Below are 20617 nucleotides of genomic sequence, written 5' to 3' on the forward strand. Positions count from 1 at the left end.
GACGTTCCATATAGTTTTCCATAATGGCCATATTAATTTACATTCCTACCACAATGCGTAAGAGTTCCCTTTCCTCCACATCCTCACAAACACTTGTTAGCCTTTATCTTTTTTTAATCTAATAACTATTCTAACAAATATGAATGATATTGTGGTTTAATGTGAATTTTCTCTAATAATGAGTGATACTTTGCATTTTTTCATATGCCTATTGGCCATGTGTATGTCTTTTTTGTTTGTTTGTTTGTTTCACTTTTGTTTAGAAATGTCGGCTCAGGTCCTTTGACCATTTTCTAATCAGGTTGTTTTCTTTCTATTGGGTGTTGAGTTCCTTGTATATTTTGCATATTAAGCTCTTATCAGATGTTTGGTTTGCAAATATCCCATTCTATGGATTGTCATAGATATACATATCCCCAAACAAATGCAGTAGAGCTTTCCTTCTACAGCTTCAGGTCTTACATTTAAGTCTTTAATCCATCTGTAGTTGATTCCTTTCATAAGGCATGAGATAGGGATCTAAATTTCATTATGTGCATGTGGATACCATTTGTGGAAGAGACTGTCCTTCTTGGGTTGTTTTTTTTTTTCAAAATAAATTGATTGTAGAAGTATGGGTTTATTTCTGTGAACTCTACTCTGTTCCTTTGGTTAGTGTGTCTGTTTTTATGTCAGTAAATGCCAGAACAGAATGTGCTCTTTTGATTACAGTTGTTTTGTGATTTGTTTCAGAATTAGGAATTGTGGTACTTCCAGTTTTGTTTTTTCTGCTCAAAACTATTTTACTGTTTATGGTCATCTATGGTTCTACAGGTATTTAAGAATTTTTTTTTTTTCAGTTTCTCTAGAAAATGACTTTGTAGTTTTGATAAGGATTGCACTAGATCTGTAGATTGCTTTGGGCAATATGGGCATCTTCATACTATTCTTTCAATCCATGAACATGAATTTCATTTATTTGTGTTTCACTCAATACCTATTATTAGTGTTCTATAGTTTTCAGTACACAAGTCTTTTACTTCTTTGGTTAAATTAACACTGAAGTATTTAAACTTTTTGTTGCTCATGAAATTGTTTTCTTAGTTTCCTTTTGAAATGATTTATGAAGAGTATAGTGAAACAGTACTGATTTTTATTGATTTTATATCCACCACTTAATTTGTTTATAAATTTTATCAGTTTTTTTTTGTGGAGTCTTTAGTTTTATATCTATAAAATTATGTTGTCAGTAAATAGACAATTTCACTTCTTCCTTTCCTATTAGGATGCCTTTGCTTTCATATGGCCTTTATTGTTGTCAAGGTACAATCCCTCTACACCTCATCTGCTGAGACTTTTTATCTTGAAAAGGTGTCAAATTTGTCAAATGCTTTTCCTGCATCTATTGAGATGATCATATGGTTTTTATTTTTCATTTTGTTAACATAACTAATCAAATTTATTGATTTGCATATGTTGAACTATCCTTGTGTCCCAGGGATAAATCCCACTTGGTCCTGGTAAATAATTCCTGTAACATATTATTGAGTTTGGTTTGCTAATATTTTTATATTTTTGCTGATATATTTTTTATATTTTTGGTTTGCTAATGTGTAACATTTTTATATTCAATTTTTATATTGACTTGTAATTTTCTCTTTGTGTAGTGTCTTTGGCGTAGGTAATTCAGACTTTGTAAATGAGTTTTATTTATATTAGATCTTCAAATATTTGAGAGAATTCAGCAATGAAACTATTCAGTCCTGGGCTTTTCTTTGAGAGGGAGACTTTAATTACTAATTCAATCTCTTCAGTCATTTTTGGTTTGTTCAAATTTTCTATTCATGATTCAGTCTTCGTAGTTCATCTGTGCCTACAAATTTATCAGTTTCTTTTAGATCATCCAATGTGATAGACTCTTACTTGTTCATAGTAGTTTCTTATGATCCCTTTTATTTCTGTAGTATCAATTGTAATTTTTCCTCTTTCATTTCTGATCTTATTTGAATCTCTTTTTTTCTTCCTTTGTCTAATTGTTTGTCGATTTTATCTTTAAAAAAATACAACTCTTAGTTTTGTTGCTCTTTCTACTGTTTTTGTCTAGTCTTTCATTTATTTCTGTCCTCATTTTTGTTATTTCCTTTCTTCTGCTTACTGTGAGTTTAGTTTGCTCTTTTATTCCCCTAGTTCCCTGAAGTTATAATGTTAGATTGTTTGTTTGAGATCTTTCTGTTTTGAAATAGGTTTTTATCACTATAAATTTCCCTTTTAGGCTTGCTTTTGCTATGTCCCTTAAGTTTTGGTGTGTCATGTGTTCATTTTTGTCTGTCTCAAGGCATTTTTTTTCATTTCCCTTTTTATTTCTTCTGTGACTCATTGTTTATTTAGGAGCAGGTTGTTTGATTTCTACCTCTTGGTATATTTTCCAATATTTCTTGTATTGATTTCTAGTTTCATGTCATTATGATCTGATAAGATACTTGATTTCATTTCAGTCTTCTTAAATTGTTTAATATTTGTTTTGTAGCCTAACATGCTGTGGAGAATGTCCCATGTGTACTTGAGAAAAATGTATATTATGCTACTATTACATGGAATGTTCTGTATATGTCTGTTAGACCCACTTGGGCTAAAGTGCAATTCTAGTCCAAGGTTTGCTTATTAACTTCCTGTCTAGATCATTCATCCATCATTGACTGGGGTACTGAAGTCCCCTACTACAGTAATAGTATAATGTCTCTCCCTTTAGATCTTTTAATGATTTATAATTGTTATGTCCTTTGGTAAATTAACTCCTTTATCATTATAAAATGATCTTCTTTGTCTTGTTTTTAGTAGTAGTGCAGATGGGACCTAGGGCCTCGCACATGTAGGCAAGCAATATTACAGAGCTACATCCCGAGACCTTTATTCCATGCTGAGTCAGGGTCTCATGAAGCTGCCCAGGCTGGCTTCAAATTTGCAATCCTCTTGCCTCAGCCTCCTGAGTAGCTGGGATTACAGGAGTGCACCATTGTGCCTGGCTTTGTCTCTCTGCAGATTTCAACTTAAAGTCTGTTTTACCTATGTATAGCTCCCTACTGTCTTGTGTGGAATCTTTCCATCCATTCCTTCACTCTCAGTGTGTCTTTAAAGGTGAGTCAAGTCTATTGTGGGGCAATATAATTGGATCTTTTAAAAATATTTATCCACTCAGCTACTCTTGTCTTTTTATTAGGGAATTTAATCCATTTACAATCAAGGTAATAATTGACAGTTAAGGACTAGCTACTGCCATTTTCTTATTCATCTCCTGACTGCTTTGTAGTTCCCTGTTTCTCTCTTGCTGTCTTCCTTGTGATTGGGTAGTTTTCTATGATGGTGTGCTTTGAATGCCTGCATTTTTGTAGTCTATACCACTACCCTAGGCTTTTACTTCGCAGTTACCACAAGGCGTGCATAAAAATATCATATCCTTACAACAGGCTACTTTAAGCTGATGACAACTTTAATCAATACAGAAACTATACTTTCACTCCCTCCTCCATACTGATTTATGATTTTATGTCAAAATTTATGAGATTTCTAAAAATGATTTGTATCCCTTAACAATTTATTATAACTACAGTTGTTTTTAATAGTTTTGTCTTTTAACTGTCAGAATAATGATAAATTGGTGTACATACTACATTTAAAGCATTAGAGAATTCTAAGTATGACTATATATTACTACTGCTGCTGGAACTTCCTAAGTTCTGCAATTCAAGGGGGTCTCTCACACATCGAGGAAAGAAAATTTCAGACCAATATCCTTAATGAACATCAAGAAATACTAACTTTAAAAATAATCCGACAGGGGCTGGGGTGTAGCTCAGTGACAGAATGCTTGCTCAGCTTGTGCAAGGTCCTGGATTTGAACCAGCACTGAAGAAAAACAAGAAGATCTAAAATTGTACTCCATTTCTTCTCATATTTTGAATTTTAGATGTCCCATTTTATATTTTTTGTATTATCTCTAAATATATATTAGCTATTTTAAAATGTTTTTAGACTGTAAAGTTATAAATTCTTTACATACCATGTTTCTCAATTTGTCTATATAATTTCTCTTAGCAGTGAGTTTTATACCTCCCAAAGATTGCTACTTACTTATCTGTCTGTTTCAGTTTGAAGAATTCCCTTTGTGGTTTCTTGTAGGTCAGAGTCTGGTGGTGATAAATTCTCTCAGCTTTAGTTTGTCTGGGAAATCTTTTCCTCTCCTTCATTTCTAAAGAGCAGCTTTGCTGGTAGAGTACTCTTGATTGGTGCTTTTTGCCTTCAGTACTGTGACTATCTCATCCCACTCCCTTCTGGCCTACAAAGTTTCTGCTGGAAGTCTGCTGTCAGGTAGATGGGACAACCCTGTGTGTTTTCTCTTGCCACTTTGAGAGTCCTCTTTTTCTGTGACATTTAAGAGCTTGGTTACAGTGTGTCTTGGGGTTAGACTTGGTTGTGTTGAATCTCATAATGATCTTTTAACTTTTCTGTACCTGAATATTTGTATCTTTCTCTAGACTTCTCCTGGAAAATCTGTTGTTCTCTCCTGGAATTATCTTTCTACCCATTTGGTATTCTCAAGTTCCCTTGAACCTCATGAAACTGAATATTTAATGTTTTTTTTTTTCTTTTAATGTTCGTTCTCTCTCTCTCTCTCTCTCTCTCTCTCTCTCTCTCTCTCTCTCTCTCTTTCTCTGTCTCTCTCTCTCTAAGTTCTCACAAGCTTTCTTCATTCCTTTTTTCTTCTTCTCCAGTTGTGTGTTTTCAAATAGCTTGTCCTTGAATTCACTGATTCTTCTGTTTGAGCTATTTTGTTATTGATGCCTTTCTTCTCTCGTGTTTTTTTATTTTCATTTATCGTGTCTTTCAGTACGAGGACCTTTGCTTCTTTTTTAAGTTACTTTTATCTCTGTTAATTTATCTCATAGGGTACTAAATTGTTTGTTTTCTTAAAATTAATTTTGATTCCATAAAACAGCTATTTTAAATCCCCTGAGATTTCAGGTGTATCAATTGAGTTATGTTTAGTTTTTGGCACCTTATTTTGCCCATTAGGTAAGGTCATGGTTCCCTGCAAGTTTGTGATGCTTGTTGGCATGGGACTATGTTTGCACATTGTGTGTGTGTGTGTGTGTGTGTGTGTGTGTGTGTGTCCTTCCAGAAATTCTAAGCAGGTTGCTCCTTTTCTCTGAACTGGTGGTCACTGTGATTCTTTTAGCACTAGATGGCGCTCAAGGCCAAGTTTGCCTTGAATCTGTAGTTGGTGTGGGGTCACTGTTTTTTCACTAGAGGGTGATTTGTCACAAATCTGATTGATGTTTTGTTCAAGAGGGACTGCAAAAGTGCCTAAAAAGGATAACCCATCCCCATAAGGCTCTGCCTGGCACTGGGATAGCCCCAAACACTTGGTTGGCAGTCACCAGCCTGTGGTCAGGCTCTGTGGGATTCTGCCTTATATTGGAGCCTCACTGTGGAAGGTATGGCTCTAGGCACCAGAGAAATTTATACCTACCTCTGCTTCTTCCCACAAGTGGACATTGATTGTCCATGTTTTGCTTATTACATTTGTGGGAGGGGAAAGGTGGGGCACTCTTTTGGCCACCAGTGCTACAATGCTAGGTCACAGCCAGGACCCACAGTCCAAGACATTTGGAGCTCAGCAGGAGGTCCAAGGCTCCCATTGCTATAGCCTGCCCGATGCGACAGGGTATTCATAGTCCATGACTGCCATAGTCAGCAGAAGTAAGGCACCAAAATACAAGTCTGTCCCCACTATAGGTGCCCCAAGTCAAGTGCTGAAGTCCTGATCCTGGGCACTAGCCAAGGGACAGAGGACACTGGGTTCTGCTAATGTTGAGTTTCACTGTAGGCCCAGCACTGAATTCCAAGACAAATTTCTGTGCTTACTTCTCTAAACTACCTCCCAGTGCCCAGTGGATGGATTCTTTCTTCATATTGTGCTGTCGTAGGTTGGATGAGGGATGACAGAGGTAGTCTCTTAGATATCATGCTATCATGGGCTCAGAAGCTCTATGGACACTGGACTGGGGTCAGAGTTTGTGGGGCTCTGCCCAGCACTGGGTTTTACTGTGGAGGGCCATATTGGGTTTCAAGTCCAAGGCCTGCATTTAATTCTTTCTCCCTCTCTACAAGCAGGAGGCATCTCTCTCCATGCTGAATTGCTTGGAATTGAGAAGGGGTTGAATGGGCAACCCTTTCCTTCCTTCCTTCTTTGATGCATCTTTTCTTATTAGTATGTTAAAACCAATGTGATCTCTCACCTGTTTCCCTTAGCTCTTATGAAGGTAATTTGATCTACAAATAGCTGTGCAAATTAATGTTTCTGTGGAGAGACAATTCCTGGAGCAGCTTACTCTGTTGACGTCTTACTCTACTTCTTCCTTATTTCATTTAACTGTGCTATATAGTATGCAGTGTATAGATTTTACACATGCTATGCTAATTTTATTTCTAACTTATGTTTTAGATGCTATTACAAATGGTGTTTAAAATATTTTTTTCAATTTCTAATTGCTTCTAGTATATAAAACTATTTTTACACATTGTCTCCTGTGAGTTTTACTAAAGCACTTCTTCATTCTGGCACCATCAGAGGATTTTTAGAATATATAATCATGTCATCAATGAATAAAAACAGCTTTCTCTTATCTTTTCCAAACTGCATGGCTTCCATTTCTTTTTCTTGTCTTATTACACTAGCTAGGATACCAAGTACAATGTTGATGAGAAGTGGCGAGAATGGACAAACTTGTCTTTCTTGTTCCATATCCTAAAAGGAAAGTGTTTTGCCTTTTACAATTATTTTGTTACCTTTGGGTTTTTTTTTAATAGATGCACCTGGATCAAAGAAATTCCACTTTATTGCTTATTTACTGAGAATTTTGAAAATTAACAGATGTTACATTTTATCAAATGCATCTATTGAAATGATCATTTTTTTTGAAATGATCTTTTTTCAGTATGGTAGATTGCATTGTGTGATTACTGAAACTTAAACTGGTTTTAACAATCGCATAATAAACCCCACTTGGTCATGATATGTTATTCTTTTTCAGTATATTCCTGGATTTTAATAGCTAAGATTTTGTTGAAGATTACTACTTCTATGTTCGAGAGGCTTACGGATCTGCAATTTTCTTTTCTTGTAATGTGATTGCCTTCAGTCAAGGCAATGGCAGCCTCAAAACCCATAACTGGAAAGTGTACTGTCCTCCTTTTATTTCTGAAATAGTTTGTGTAGACTTGGCATTATTTTTTTCTATAATGTGCTGGATTTGTCAGTAAAACCATCTGAATCTATTTCTTGCAGGAAAATTTTAAGTTACACATTCTATTTTTTTAATACTTCTTAAATGTTGATAGACCTTTATTTTATTCATTTATTTACATGTGGTGCTGAGAATCAAACCTAGTGCCTCACACATACTAGGCAAGCACTCTACCACTGAACTACAACTCCAACCCACACTTTCTATTTTTAATTAATGCAAGGATATTCAACTGTTTTTGTTTTCAGTCATTTCTGATAATTTGTATCCATCAAAGATTTTGCTCTTTCACCTAGGACATGGGGGTTGACAAACTATCGTTCAAAGGTCAAATCTGGCCCATTTCAGGCCAAATTGAGCTACATTCATTTCTGTATGTGTTGGATATGGCTTTTCACTCAACAGAGTGGTTGCAATAGAGACAGTAGGGCCAACAAGTTTAATAATTACATATTGGTTTCAAGACTGAATTAGCAAACCTCTAAAGTGCCTGCTGTCGGGCTGGGGCTGTGGCTTAGCAGTGGAGTGCTTGCCTTGCATTCATGAGGTACTGGGTTCGATCCTCAGCACCATATAAAAATAAATAAAATAAAGGTATTGTGTCCATCTACAACTAAAAATATTTTAAAAATAAAGTACCTGCTATTAGTTAGGCTTGAAATAAGAGACTATACAAGTGGGCTTGGGGTCTGCTGTATTCTCCCAGATTAAGTGGCAGAAATCTGCAAATAGTCTTTCTCATCAACTTTGTTCTCCTAAATAATTAACAGCTTCACAAACAGGCTGCTTTTCTTCAGTAAGGGCAAGGTCACCCCAAGATGTTCTGTATTCTCTTCTGCTTTGATGCATTTACATTCTGCAATATGATTTGGATAGAAGCTGTATATATAACCCCACACTTAATATATTTTGATGTGCAGATCCAGTTACTAAGGATAACTTAATTTGTCCTTAATTTATATCACTTAGATTTAAGAGGCATGCTTAGTACCAAGAAGCTGGCTGTGCTTCAAAGCTTCTAGGTTCTTAACAGGGCTAGGGACAGGGGCCATTCACCTTAATAGCACAGAGAGTTAGGTGGGGTACCATAAGAACAGAAAGCTAAAGGTTATCTCTTTGATTTCAGTGATTCATCACCCAGGTCACATCTTATGGAAGACAGGTTTTTGTGTTCAGAGAGAGGGACTGAATTGAGATAATAGGGAAGATGCCATGGTGCAGACAAGAGAATAACAGTGTATTCCTCTGACAAAGGCAAGAGGTGATGTTAACTAGTATTGAAAGACGAGACAACTCGGGCTCCCTCATATGTTTGTTTGCCAGGTCTAGATTACTTCATGACACCAGGGAAACCACTGTTAGGAAGGTTGGTAGTAAAAACTTCTTATAATTCTTTCTATAGATTGTTTTATCTGAAGAGCTAGCTAAGTAAGGGCTCTGGAATTTTTGTTCTGTGGGACAAAATTAAAACAAGCCAGACACAGTGGCACACAGCTGTAATCCCAATGACTTGGGAGGCTGAGGCAGAATAATTGCAAGTTTGAGGCCAGCCTCAGCAACTTAGTGAGATCCTGTCTCAAAGGTGGGGGGCCTGGGGATGTTGCTCAGTGGTAAAGTACCCCTGAGTTCAGTCCCCAGTACCATTAAAACATAAATAAATAAACCTTGTCCTTTAATACACAAAATATTATATTTTTTGTAGTTTCCAAACTTTATTTGGATAAGCTCCTCAAAAGAAATTCAGGAGAATTCTTTAATAATAGCTAACAGTTTAGATCCTGTATCAGAATATATAAAAAAATTGATACCAGCTATATAATTAAATTTCACACCAATTCTCTTCATATACTAATATCCCAATTTTATAAATGAAGAAACTGAAGCAAAAAGATTAACTAGTCAAAGATAATCAAAGTCAATTGGTCTAGTTGAGGAAGAGCTACAGTTTGGGTGTCTTGACAAAGAGACCAGTCCTAAGGCCCTTGGTGTGAGATTAGTGATGGAGAAGAAAGTGTGTGGGCCACAAGAGTCACAGTGCCTGAAATGTTGATGAGCTAGTTCAGGGACCAACCCATTTAAGTACTATTTAAGTCCTTGGAACCTGGGTACCACACAGCCATTAGTTTCACAGGGAATCATATGTAAGTCCACCGATAAATCTCAACCCTAAGAGAAAATTTTAACAAGCATTCTACACACTAAAGCTCAGGTTGCCTCCATTCTCTCTAACCCTGTTTGAGCAACTTTTCATGAAACAGTGCATGGCACTATTAGGAAATCTATCAGTTTCATCATTTGCAATTCTGCCTCTACTCTCTCAGGCCACAAAAGCATCAAAGATGTGGAAATTTCACTCTGGATCCACTGAGGAGTGGTTTTAACCAAGTTTTTGATTAAAACCTTGACAATTGATAGCCACCCCACCCCCTATTACCCATCATAGCATAGTCTATATAAGGGGATCACTCCAGGTAAGAGATCTTCAGATGGATGTCCCTCAAAACAGGGAAGGTCCATGTATAACATTTGTTGGAAAGGTTTATTGTCAAATAACATCTAACAGTTACTGGTTCCATGTGCCAGACTGTGTTCTGAGTGTGGTATATATAATAGATATAATACTGCCAAATAGAATAATCTGTGAAGTAGAGTTATTATCCCCATTTCATAGGTAAGGCAAAAGTAGTATGGGAAAGTTAGGGAAATTGTCCAAGGTTACAAAGTAAATGATGGCTCCAGTATGGGGCCCAGAGTCCATTCTATCCCTCATTTGTACATTTTGGAAATAGTGAATTTAAGATTGCTGTGGGATAATAACCATTCATTTACTATACATATGCTTATGATATGTTATGCATCATGCTACAAACTAAATACAATGCTAATTATTATGAATCCAAATATGAAAATGATCTTGTTTCCTATTCTCAAGAATTTTGCAGTTCAATGAAGGAGAACATAAAGGTAAATAGATGATTATATGTATGACAAGTAGTGATTTTGTAAGTATAACTGATATATATGTGTGTGTGTGTGTGTGTGTGTGTGTGTGTGTGTGTGTGTGTGTATAACATGTTAGATGGCCTACAAGGGACAATGATCTCATACTGGGATCATCAGAGAGTTCACCAAGCAGAACAAGGAATGGAAGGGTGTTCTAGGCAGGAAGTATTAACAAGGGTAACAGAGGAGATGGAGCACAAGGTACATATCAGGAAAGCTTGCTCAGAAGGGCTCAGTAACAGGATTGATTGTAGGATGAGATGAATGGCCAGAGACAGAGCTGGAGAAGGAAGCAAGGGTAGGCCACAGGGGACCTCATGCACAAAATGACAGGCAGGTAGACTTTCTCATAAAGGTAATAGAGAGCCATATTTGCTTAAGTAGACACATACTCTGGGGCAGGGGTGGAAACAATTGGGTTACATTTTGAGGAAGGCTGTGAGGTGGAGTATAGGGTAGGCAAGTGGAGATGATGCTAAGAGATGATTCTCTTATCACTTCTAGCCATAGAAATCTAATGTAGTCCAAGCAGGGAAGGGAAGAGAGGAAATGGTTGAGAACAGAGCCTCTCAACCTCAGCACCACTAACATTTTGGGCCAGCTATTTGTTATGAAGGGCTGTCTTGTAGGACACTTAGAAGCAGCTTTGGCCTTTATCCCTAAATGCCAGGGGCAGGTCCCCTCCATCTGTGAGAACCAAAAATATTTCCAGACATAGCCAAATGGCTGCTTAGGGCAAAAATGTCCCCACTTTTTGTCCACTGGTTTAGACATACTGTTAATAAAACAGAATTAATTGAACTTGGATGTGTAGTGAAAGTGAGCGAATAGTCACGGATAACTTCAAGATTTTGACGATGACAAAAGAGTTGAAAAATAGAGAAGTAGATGTGGAAACAAAGAGAACAGGTTGGATTTTGGATACACAAAGTGTGAGATACATGTGGGATAGTCTAATGAAGAGGCCCAACAGGTAGTTGGATCAGTCCATGTTCAGAGTAGAGATTTCAGTTGGAGACAAGATCTGGGAATTATTTGTACATAGATGGGAAGTAGTGGCATGGGAGTGGAGGACACTCAGAGAGACCAGTGGAGTAGAATGAGACGAGGTCCAGGCAGGAGTTAAGGATGACAGAGAATTATTAAATTGATTCAATACATTGAAAGAAAAAATATGAGAAGCTTGCATTACTATCCTTTTAAAAAAGAAAAAAATCTTGATATTCTCTGTTATCAAAGTATAAGCAAAATTTGTTTTTTAACTGTGCATGGGAGTGCTAGTCAGAAATATGTGCTTGAGATGGTTTGTTTCCTCATTATGGAGAATCTTAAATGCAATATTTGTTGAGTTTATTTTCTTGATGCTTTCAGTGCAAAACTAAAACACAACCTAACCTTATAAAGAGCCTCATAGTTCTATTATGGTAAATGAATACCTAGAAATGCAGGGTTGAATTGAAAAATCCATCATGCATTTATTAGCAATGTCATTTCACTACTTTGTCATCAATGTTGGAAAACAGTACTGAGTTGAAGGCTCAGGGGAAATAAAGGAGCTTTATAGAGAGACATATTCTTTAGCCTTTGATAAGGTTCTGCAGTGATAACTCTTGGAAAAAATAAAATGTCATTAAGCAATGGACAAAAAGAGCTTACAGGATAGAAAGCAAATCCAATAATAGGAAATAATATCACTTTTGACAGGAAGGTCAGATGAAGTGGGAAGACAGTTTCCCACAGGTGACACGATTTCCATACTGTCACCAAGCTAACTGTCCATAATGCCAGTTATGGTGAGAAGCCTTAGAACTAGGATGAATGCTGGCCAAAAAGGAACTCAACATTGAAAAGAAGGCCAGATGCTCTGGGTAAATAAGTGATTACCTGAATGTAAGTTAGGTACCCTTGTAAGATATATTAACTCTTCATGCCAACATTGTATAACTGGAGATCCAAAATGATGCTGTACATCTTTCAAAGGGCATTACAAACTGCACACCTGTTCCAAAAAGAACCACCACATGCTGTGGTTCTGTGTTGAAAAGAAGGCAAATGTTGCTCCTGAAGTCTTCTCCATATTACCAGAGGGGTATTTACTATTCTGCAGCACAGGACCCTGTGCCTGCCTGTTTCTGTAGAAACCACTGGACTGCCTGCCTGGCTGCAGCCTGTCAACCTTTCCTTCCCCTTCCTCTGCCAACATTAGAGAAGAAGTTAACAAATGGATCTAATTACCACAGTGGTTTGAGGCTTCTCAACTTCTTTTCCCTTCCAGCTGTAAAGATGTCCTCAGACTGAGCTTCACATTCAGAGCTGCTGTCAAACTCTTACTTTAATGGGCACTTAAATTTAATGTCAAGCTGATGCCTGTGGAAGACCTTGATTAAATTTGCAAACAGTAGGATCTAACCGAACCAGAACTTGAGTTGTCTCATTTCGACTTTCAAGCTTAAATCTCACAAGTTTCTTTTCTTCTTTGCAAAGAATTACAGAAGTTTGCTTGCAAAGACCCTGAGTATCAGAAAGAGAGTAGAGTGTAACAAGCAAAACACCCTGACTGCTTTGAGAGAAGAAATCCCTCAGCTTATTATAATTCGATATGAATTAAAGATCTTCCCATGTGCTTTAATCCATTACCAGTTCATTCAAAATCTAAAACTATTCACGTTCATGACTATAATGTTATAAGTAGTCCTAAAAAGTTTACTTGCACTCTTCCTAATGTCCTTTTGTGCACATGGTAATTAAGAGTCTTGTATGGGCATGGTGAAAAATATAGAAAAACAAGTATGATCATGTCTCCACTAACAATGCACTGCTTCAACCAGCTACAAATTGCAACCTAGTTTCTTTCCTCTATGATAATCATGCAGCCTCTTTTCATTGAAGAGGTAATAAAAGCTAGAAGTTAAAAGATCTGGAAGACTCATATTTTTCATTGGCTACTGTTTGAAGAGGCTGCTAGCTTTTTTTCTTTTTGGGTTCTTCCCACATCATTCGATGCAAACAGGTTTGCTTTCAAAGAAAACAAATCAAAATTGTCAAGACCTGTGAAGCATGAAAAATAAATTGCTTTTGCCAACTCCAAAAGCACCAGAAAGGCATTAATTTCTATCTTCTTACATAAGCCTCTAACCCCTATCCTCTAATCGGCAGACTTCACAAAATGTTTATATATTCTTCTGTATAAAACATGATCTACATGACAGGAGATCAAACCCTATTACTAAGAAATTGAACTTGTAAATACAACTAATATTTAAACAAGTGTCATTCTGGAGTTGAACTAGATGCATATAAAACATTCAAGCAGGATGATACAAATTCTTGGGGCTGCCAGCATAAAATAAATGTTCTACTAAGACACATCTACCATGCTATTAATGGCCCTGTCCTTTTAGCTGGTGCGAGCACGTGCTTCATAAAAGGAGAACATGAGGCAGTAGAAAATAATGACCTTGCAAAGTGCTGCCAGAGAAGAAACACCCTGTCTAAGATTTCTCATGTAACTACAGTGATGAGGCTCTTCTAATACCTCCCTTCTTTCAACACAGCAGAGACCTAAGTTTCTATGCTCAGCCTTTTAAAGCTAACTTAATTTTGTGGTTAAAAACAGCTCTTGTTCATAATATTTAAAAAAAAGACTTGTGGTTCTGCAGTTCATGGTAGACAGTCATTGGATTCCTGTTGAGAACTATAAATGATGAAAGGTGTAGCAGATGGTTTCAGAAGGGAGAGATTTATGGAAGTAATTTGTAGTGGAATAATGTTATTTTCTGAACTAGGTAATAATAATTCACAAAGACAAGCAATAGTTCAGATAGTATCTCATTTAATTATAGGTTACTAAATATTTCCAGAAGTCTTTTGACTCAGAAGCCTAAAATAAAAACCAGATCAGCTGACACTTTTAGTTTGAATCCTTTTCATATTGATGCAGTTCATCACCAAGATAAAAAAAAAATGAGGTGTTCCTAACAAGTAGAGTTTTTTTTAAGTACAATGTCCTCTTTTCAATTTAGTTAGCATCTGACTTGAGGATAAATAACCTTTCTCTTCTAAAAACAGAACTGAAATAGACTTAATATTTTTTCAGGGTAAATATAATCCAAGGTAATAAGAGTTACATTTCAAACTGTTAGATTTCTTAGAGCCCAAGTCCTCTGGGTGAGTCAGTAAAGAACCCAGGGAGGAGATCAGTTAGATAAGGGCATCTATGAGACAATGCATGAATTACCAGGGAGAGTCTAGTCCATCTTACTACCTTGCCAGGGATGGAGCAGGGCTGAGCCAGTGTATCTGTAATTATCCACAGTGTTTGCTAAATTTCACTAATGGCAATGAAAGGCAGGGATTACTATTATATCAGAATTTTCATTACTGAAGTTAATGAATTTACCTATTTGGTAATTTACAACAACCACAAAATAGTAAGGTATGGAAGCTGGAGGGTGGAAAATATACTTTAGACTTAAAACCTTCTTGTTTAATGGACAGTTTAGGAACTGTCCATTCTTCCTTAACCTGCCTCCAAAGTACATGGAAAATGACAGCAGATAAGGAATGCCATTATTTATATAATAATCCTATTCTTTGATAAATATAACTGGCTATATAAATTGTTTCTCTTAATTCTCAAGTCACAAGTGATTTCAGAAGTTTGCTATCATTCAAAGGGGTCAAAGTTCTCCTTGCTTTGCTCAAACTTCTTAAAATTTATTTTTTAAAGATCTTCACTGGTGACTGGCAGTGGAACTGAATATTCCAAACATTACTTGAACACTGAGGTCATGAAATAAGACTCCCAATTACACACAGACATAGTCACATACATTTTGATATTTATTAGCACAAATGGTCCAGAAAAGAATTGGGTGAAAATTACAAAATGAGAGTAATTAAAATAAAGGTTGTTTAGCTGCATAGTTTCTGAGAGACTTCAATAGTCCAGAAGGCTATTTTGATTTTCTAACCCAGGACTTAAATCATAATATTCAAGAGCCAGATTTAAACAGAATCTTTTCACTTTCTATTCTGTCAAAGCAAAATACAGTGAAGGTCTATGTTTATGCCTGCAAGCTTACTTTGCTAATAAATGTGCATACATGTATGTCTACATGAAATGGGGTGGAGAGAGAAGTTAAAAAATATATAAAGGTTAAAGAAATGGACAAAATCTTAAAAATATAAGAAATAATGGTTGGTGGGGGAAAGGATTACATAACTGCCTAAGAATCATGTACTGAAATAATCTTCTAATCCCTCCATATCCATTTCCAGGGAGGAATTTAAAGAGGCCAGAGCAGATGATGCATCCTTGAGTTTCTGGACACTTGGTTTAGGTTGAGGAGTTTCTGGTTGGGTGGATTCCTTCTTGTTGTCTTTACCACCATTTAGAAGCCGTTGACTCTCCAAAAAAAACTGATTAGGATGACTCAAAGAAAAACCACAATCATCTACCTGTATAAAGAACAAATTTATATCACATCAATTCATAGCAAAGGTATAAAGGGGCTTCAAAAACTGTCTTAGCCCTCACTTAAAACTTAATATCTGCAACATGAATCCCAGTTGTTCTTATAACACTCAATTACTACTTATCCCATGTCATTCAGAGGGAACTTTAACCACTCCCCAAACATTAATGGCTCCCAATTTGTATGTCCAAGTCAAACTTCTGCACCTAGCTCCACTTTCCTATCCAACTCCTACTCAACATCTATACAGCTATTCGAGCTTAAAAACTCAACATCCTGCTTAACATAAGAGCAAGCTAACACAAGTTTGAAGTGTGAAGCTTCTGTGAACCTTCAAGTCACTTTCTTCACATTCAACCCGTTTGTATGACTGAGTTGATCCCATGTAACACCCAACCTAACTCAAATCCCTGCCTTCTCATCTGCAGGGAGTTGACAACAAAATACCATCTATGCTTGAGTGAGTTACTTTTTTTTATTAAAGGTACTTTCACTTCATGTTTTTGGAAACTTAGAAACTGTACTCTTTTCCTCATCTGTCTTATTTGCCAATCTTTTTGTGTATCACTCTTTGTACTAAAGTGACTTGCACATAGCAGGTTCTAAAAAAAAATACTTGCGCCCAGAACTAGCCAGTGTATACATTTCATACATTAATTGAACACCTACCATGCACAAGGTCATATTATGAGCTAGCAATGTTTCAGCATATGAGAATGTATTTGACTAAGACTAAAGAAATTCCATATGCTTAAAAAAGTTTTCAAAAATGGAGAAGTGATAAAGGTCAGGAAAAAAGCCTGTTACACTCCACAGTGGAGAGTGACTTCGGTGGAGATCAAGGAAGGAGGAAAGCTTTTTAAGGAAGTGCTGTCTGAGTTGGGTCTAGAAATATGGAGAAGGTGAAAATCTGCAATGAGTGAAAAGGCAATATGAGCAGCAGGACAACATGAGCCAGGAGGAGAGGGAATGTCTGGGAAAGCAAGTAGTTCACATGGCCTGGTGTGAAAAGTACATAAAGGGGATAATGGGAAATGAGTTTGGATATACTAGCAGGGACCAGACCTAAGAGAGTCTTGAAAACCAGGGTAAATAGTCTAGACCTAATTCACTAGACAACAGGGAGTCACTAAAAATCCTTAAGAAGGAAAGTGGTGTGATCAGAGCGATGCATAATCTTATGGCAGGTTAAAAGGGATTGGCAAGGGAAAGGAGCTGCTGTGATGGTTCAGAAAGAACCTTCCTGATGGGTGAACCACCAAACAAGCAAGGTCTCTTGTTGGTAATATGTGAGCACCTCAAGAGTCTCTGATTCTCTTTAGTTAGTTGTGACTATTGGGTCAATAATTTTAGTTATTTCACTGTGTAACAGACTGACAGTATACACACTGGCTTTATGAGTTATTACACAGATCACTAAGAAACAAAATCTTGGCTTTTTAAAATATTGGATGCTTGATTTCAAAATGTTTCTTGAATGTGTTTCTTATTGATGTGATATATCTATAATTTTTATTAACAATGGAGTCATTTGTGTACTTTTTTATATTTAATTTCACTCAATTCATTAATAACTGGGAGATCAATATAAATGTTGCATCTGCAAAGTGTTTCATGAAAAGTTTACTGCCTAACACATTTCAATTAGAAGGCCTTACATTTTACAAATAGAGAAAATTAGAAATTAGAATGGCCCTGGAGATGCTTTAAATTCAACTCTCTACAAATACAGACTAGGAAACTGGTGTCTAAAGAGATAATATGGTTTACTCAGTCATAGAACCATAATTGGATTTGCCCAAATTAAAATTTAGGCCTTTTGATTAGATCATTTACATCAGTCTGAAATCTGTGTTAAAAGGTTTTAGGCAAAGTCAAATAAACTGTCAATGGTATTTTATCCCCACCCCTCCAAAAAAAAAAATAAATAAAAATAAAAATAAAAAACCTGAAAAAAAGAATCTGATTCCTGCTGTAACATAACATACTGGAAATTTTCTTTTTTTTTTTTTTTTTTTTTTTTGCAGTGCTGGGGATCGAACCCAGGGCCTTGTGCATGCAAGGCAAGCACGCTACCAACTGAGCTATCTCCCTAGCCCGGAAATTTTCTATACCTTGCTTCAAGTTGTTAAATTTTTCAATAAACCTAACAGGACTGACTCCCCAGATTAAATGGAATTATTAGACTTCAAAGTGGACAAAATGAAATGTGATCTTTATAAGTCTCCTAATCTATGAAAGGGAGATGGTGATAATAGTGCTATGTAACAGAGTTAGGATGGGGGAAATCAAGGGAATATGAATGCAAAAAGAGTTGTTTATTCTATGAAATATAAATTAAACAGAATCAAGAGAGGTAAGTCACTTGAAGTAGAATTCTCAGAAGGATAAGGAAGACCTTGCTTTGTATATATCAAGTTGCTCTGCAGTTTAAGAAAACCCAAACTGGAAATTGTTGATAGTGCATAAGTATGAAAGAAAGATGAAATTAAATTTCAATTACAAAACCAATATTCAAAAGGTCTTGTCCTCACACCAAAAGATTAGCAAATAAAGAACATTTAAATGTCTTAATTTTAAAATATATTTCAGGAATGTTATTTTTTTATGAATCTCCATGTGTGTGTGCATGCGTTTGTGTGTTTTATTAACCATTTAAAACAGTGCTTAGGGCCTTGGAATGAGGGTTTGCACTATGGTTCTGTTTGGTGTGTTTCTCAACTTTGTTTTAGGAATGCATTTGCCATTCTTCACTCATTTTTTAAAGCTTGTTATGGTCTATTAAGTTGCTTGATAACATGAAGGACATTACAGTTTCCTTTTTACTGAATTATTTTCTTGGCTTTTTTTTCGTATTTTCAGTATTTCACTTTTATATTTGGAGGAAGTGCATACGGTTGCCATTTGGCTTCCTTTCATCTTGCTCAGGAAAATAAGCTTTTTATTATCTTGCTCAAGAAAACTTTTTAAGGGGAGGGGAGAAGCATAAACCACACAAAATGAAAATAGATCTTACTTTGATTGTTTTTTTTTTTGTTTTTTTTTTTAAGAATAAAGAGGGAGGCTTATCCTAATCCCTCATTTAATTTATTTCTGCTCAAGAGTCAGCAGTTATTTTCCTTCTCATAAGAAAATAAAGGAACATGCCATTTGCTTCATTCTAGATTTGGAAACATGTATTGAGTATTTTCATGATTGTTTTCTGTGAATCTTCTGTTCCTTGCCCCTTTTCTTGCTTGGTTGCTATTGGTGGTCAGTGATTTCTGATTATGTTTTATACTTTTTGTTAGACAGTGAGAGATGGAAATTCTGATTCATTTCATTCTACCATACTGTGATAGCTTTGAGTCACTCTGCCAAAATACCCAAGATGAACAACTTAGAAGAAAAGGTTTACTTTGGCTCATAATTTCAGAGGCTTCTGTCCATGACAGGTTGACTCTATTGCTTTTAAGCCTTTGGCAAGGCAGTATGAAATGGTGGGGACCCATAATGGAACAAAGTTGCTTACCTCAAGGCAACTGGGACACAGCCAGGGTCCCAATATTCCCTCTAAGGGCATAATCTCAATGACCGGACTTCCTTCTACTACATCCCACCACCTCCCAATAGCACCATGGGCTGGAAAGCAGACTTCAACACATGGGCCTTTGAGGGACATTCAAGATCCAAATTGTAGCACATACTAACTTGGAAGGTCCAAAGTACTGTCAAGATTCTAAAATAAGATCAGTTTGGCTGGTTATAAGCTTTTGATTCTATGTTTAGAGAAATGGGAGCCACTGAAGGATTTTTGTGCAGGGGGTGGGTGTTTACCGGGGATTGAACTCAGGGGCACTCAACACTAAGCCACATCCCCAGCCCTATTTTGTATTTTATTTAGAGACAGGGTCTTGCTAAGTTGCTTAGCACCTTGCTTTTGTTGAGGCTGGCTTTGAACTCACAATCCTCCTGCTTCAGCACCCCCAGCTACTGAGATTACAGGCGTGCACCACTAAGCCCAGCTCCATTAAAGGATTTTTAAAGCAGGGTATTGAAATGATCAAATTCCTTTTGTTGATCACTCCAACAGCTGTGTGGAGGAGGAAGAATTGGAAGGGGGCATCTGTAGATTCTGGGAAATGAGTTAGGAAGCTATTCCAGGGTTCCAAGTGAGAGATGAGAGTGGCTTCTAGCCCAGAATTCTAATTGGTATCTAAAATGATGACCCTGAGTTATTATAAAAAGACTTAAGTATATTTCACATGTGCTGTTTTAGATTGCAGGAAAATATGATAGGTTTTAACAAGATTTCTGTAGAGACTTATATAATGAGGAAAAAATATGCTCAGCTATATGGAAATATAAGTCTCCAGAATTACTCAATGGTCAAAGAAGTCTATTTCTAAAGAAACTGTTTTCAATTAAAATTCAGACTAATTTACACAAGGTCTAGTGTTTTCATTTATACAGAAAGCAGGAAGAAAATAAAGAATACACTACAGTATAAAATTTTAAACATCACTCCCTAAAAATACTGAGGAAAACAGGTTTCTAGCAGGCTAGCTTTTGACATATTCTAAATGAATATCTCTCAAGCATTTGCTTGGAATCAACACATGCTGCATACAATGACCTTCACACAAACATAGGTCTCATATTTCTGCCACAGTAAATGTAGATTTTGAAGGAATGGAAGCAATATTGTTTTACCTATGGGATATTTGGGTTTTAATCAAGAGGTTTTGCAATGACAGCTTATAATGAGGCAGCTGGTATTACCAAAAAAGCCATATGGAACTATCATAGTGCTGCTGCAAATGGTATCAATTAACTGGTTCATTTTCAAAACTTTCATTTAAGTCAATTTGATCA

General features: G+C 36.4%; 1 protein-coding gene across 1 annotated transcript in view; it reads right to left on the bottom strand.

The window, feature by feature from the left end:
- Window positions 1-15107: 15107 nt before the first annotated feature.
- The window catches only part of Prim2 (DNA primase subunit 2), a 283327-nt gene continuing 277817 nt past the window's right edge, over window positions 15108-20617 (bottom strand). The window contains exon 14 of the mRNA XM_047558364.1: window positions 15108-15746. Within this exon, the coding sequence (XP_047414320.1) occupies window positions 15522-15746 (225 nt within the window). The 3' untranslated portion in view covers window positions 15108-15521. The remainder of the gene's footprint in view (window positions 15747-20617) is intronic.

Source organism: Sciurus carolinensis, chromosome 7 (genome assembly GCF_902686445.1).
Source record: "Sciurus carolinensis chromosome 7, mSciCar1.2, whole genome shotgun sequence".
Lineage (NCBI taxonomy): Eukaryota > Metazoa > Chordata > Mammalia > Rodentia > Sciuridae > Sciurus > Sciurus carolinensis.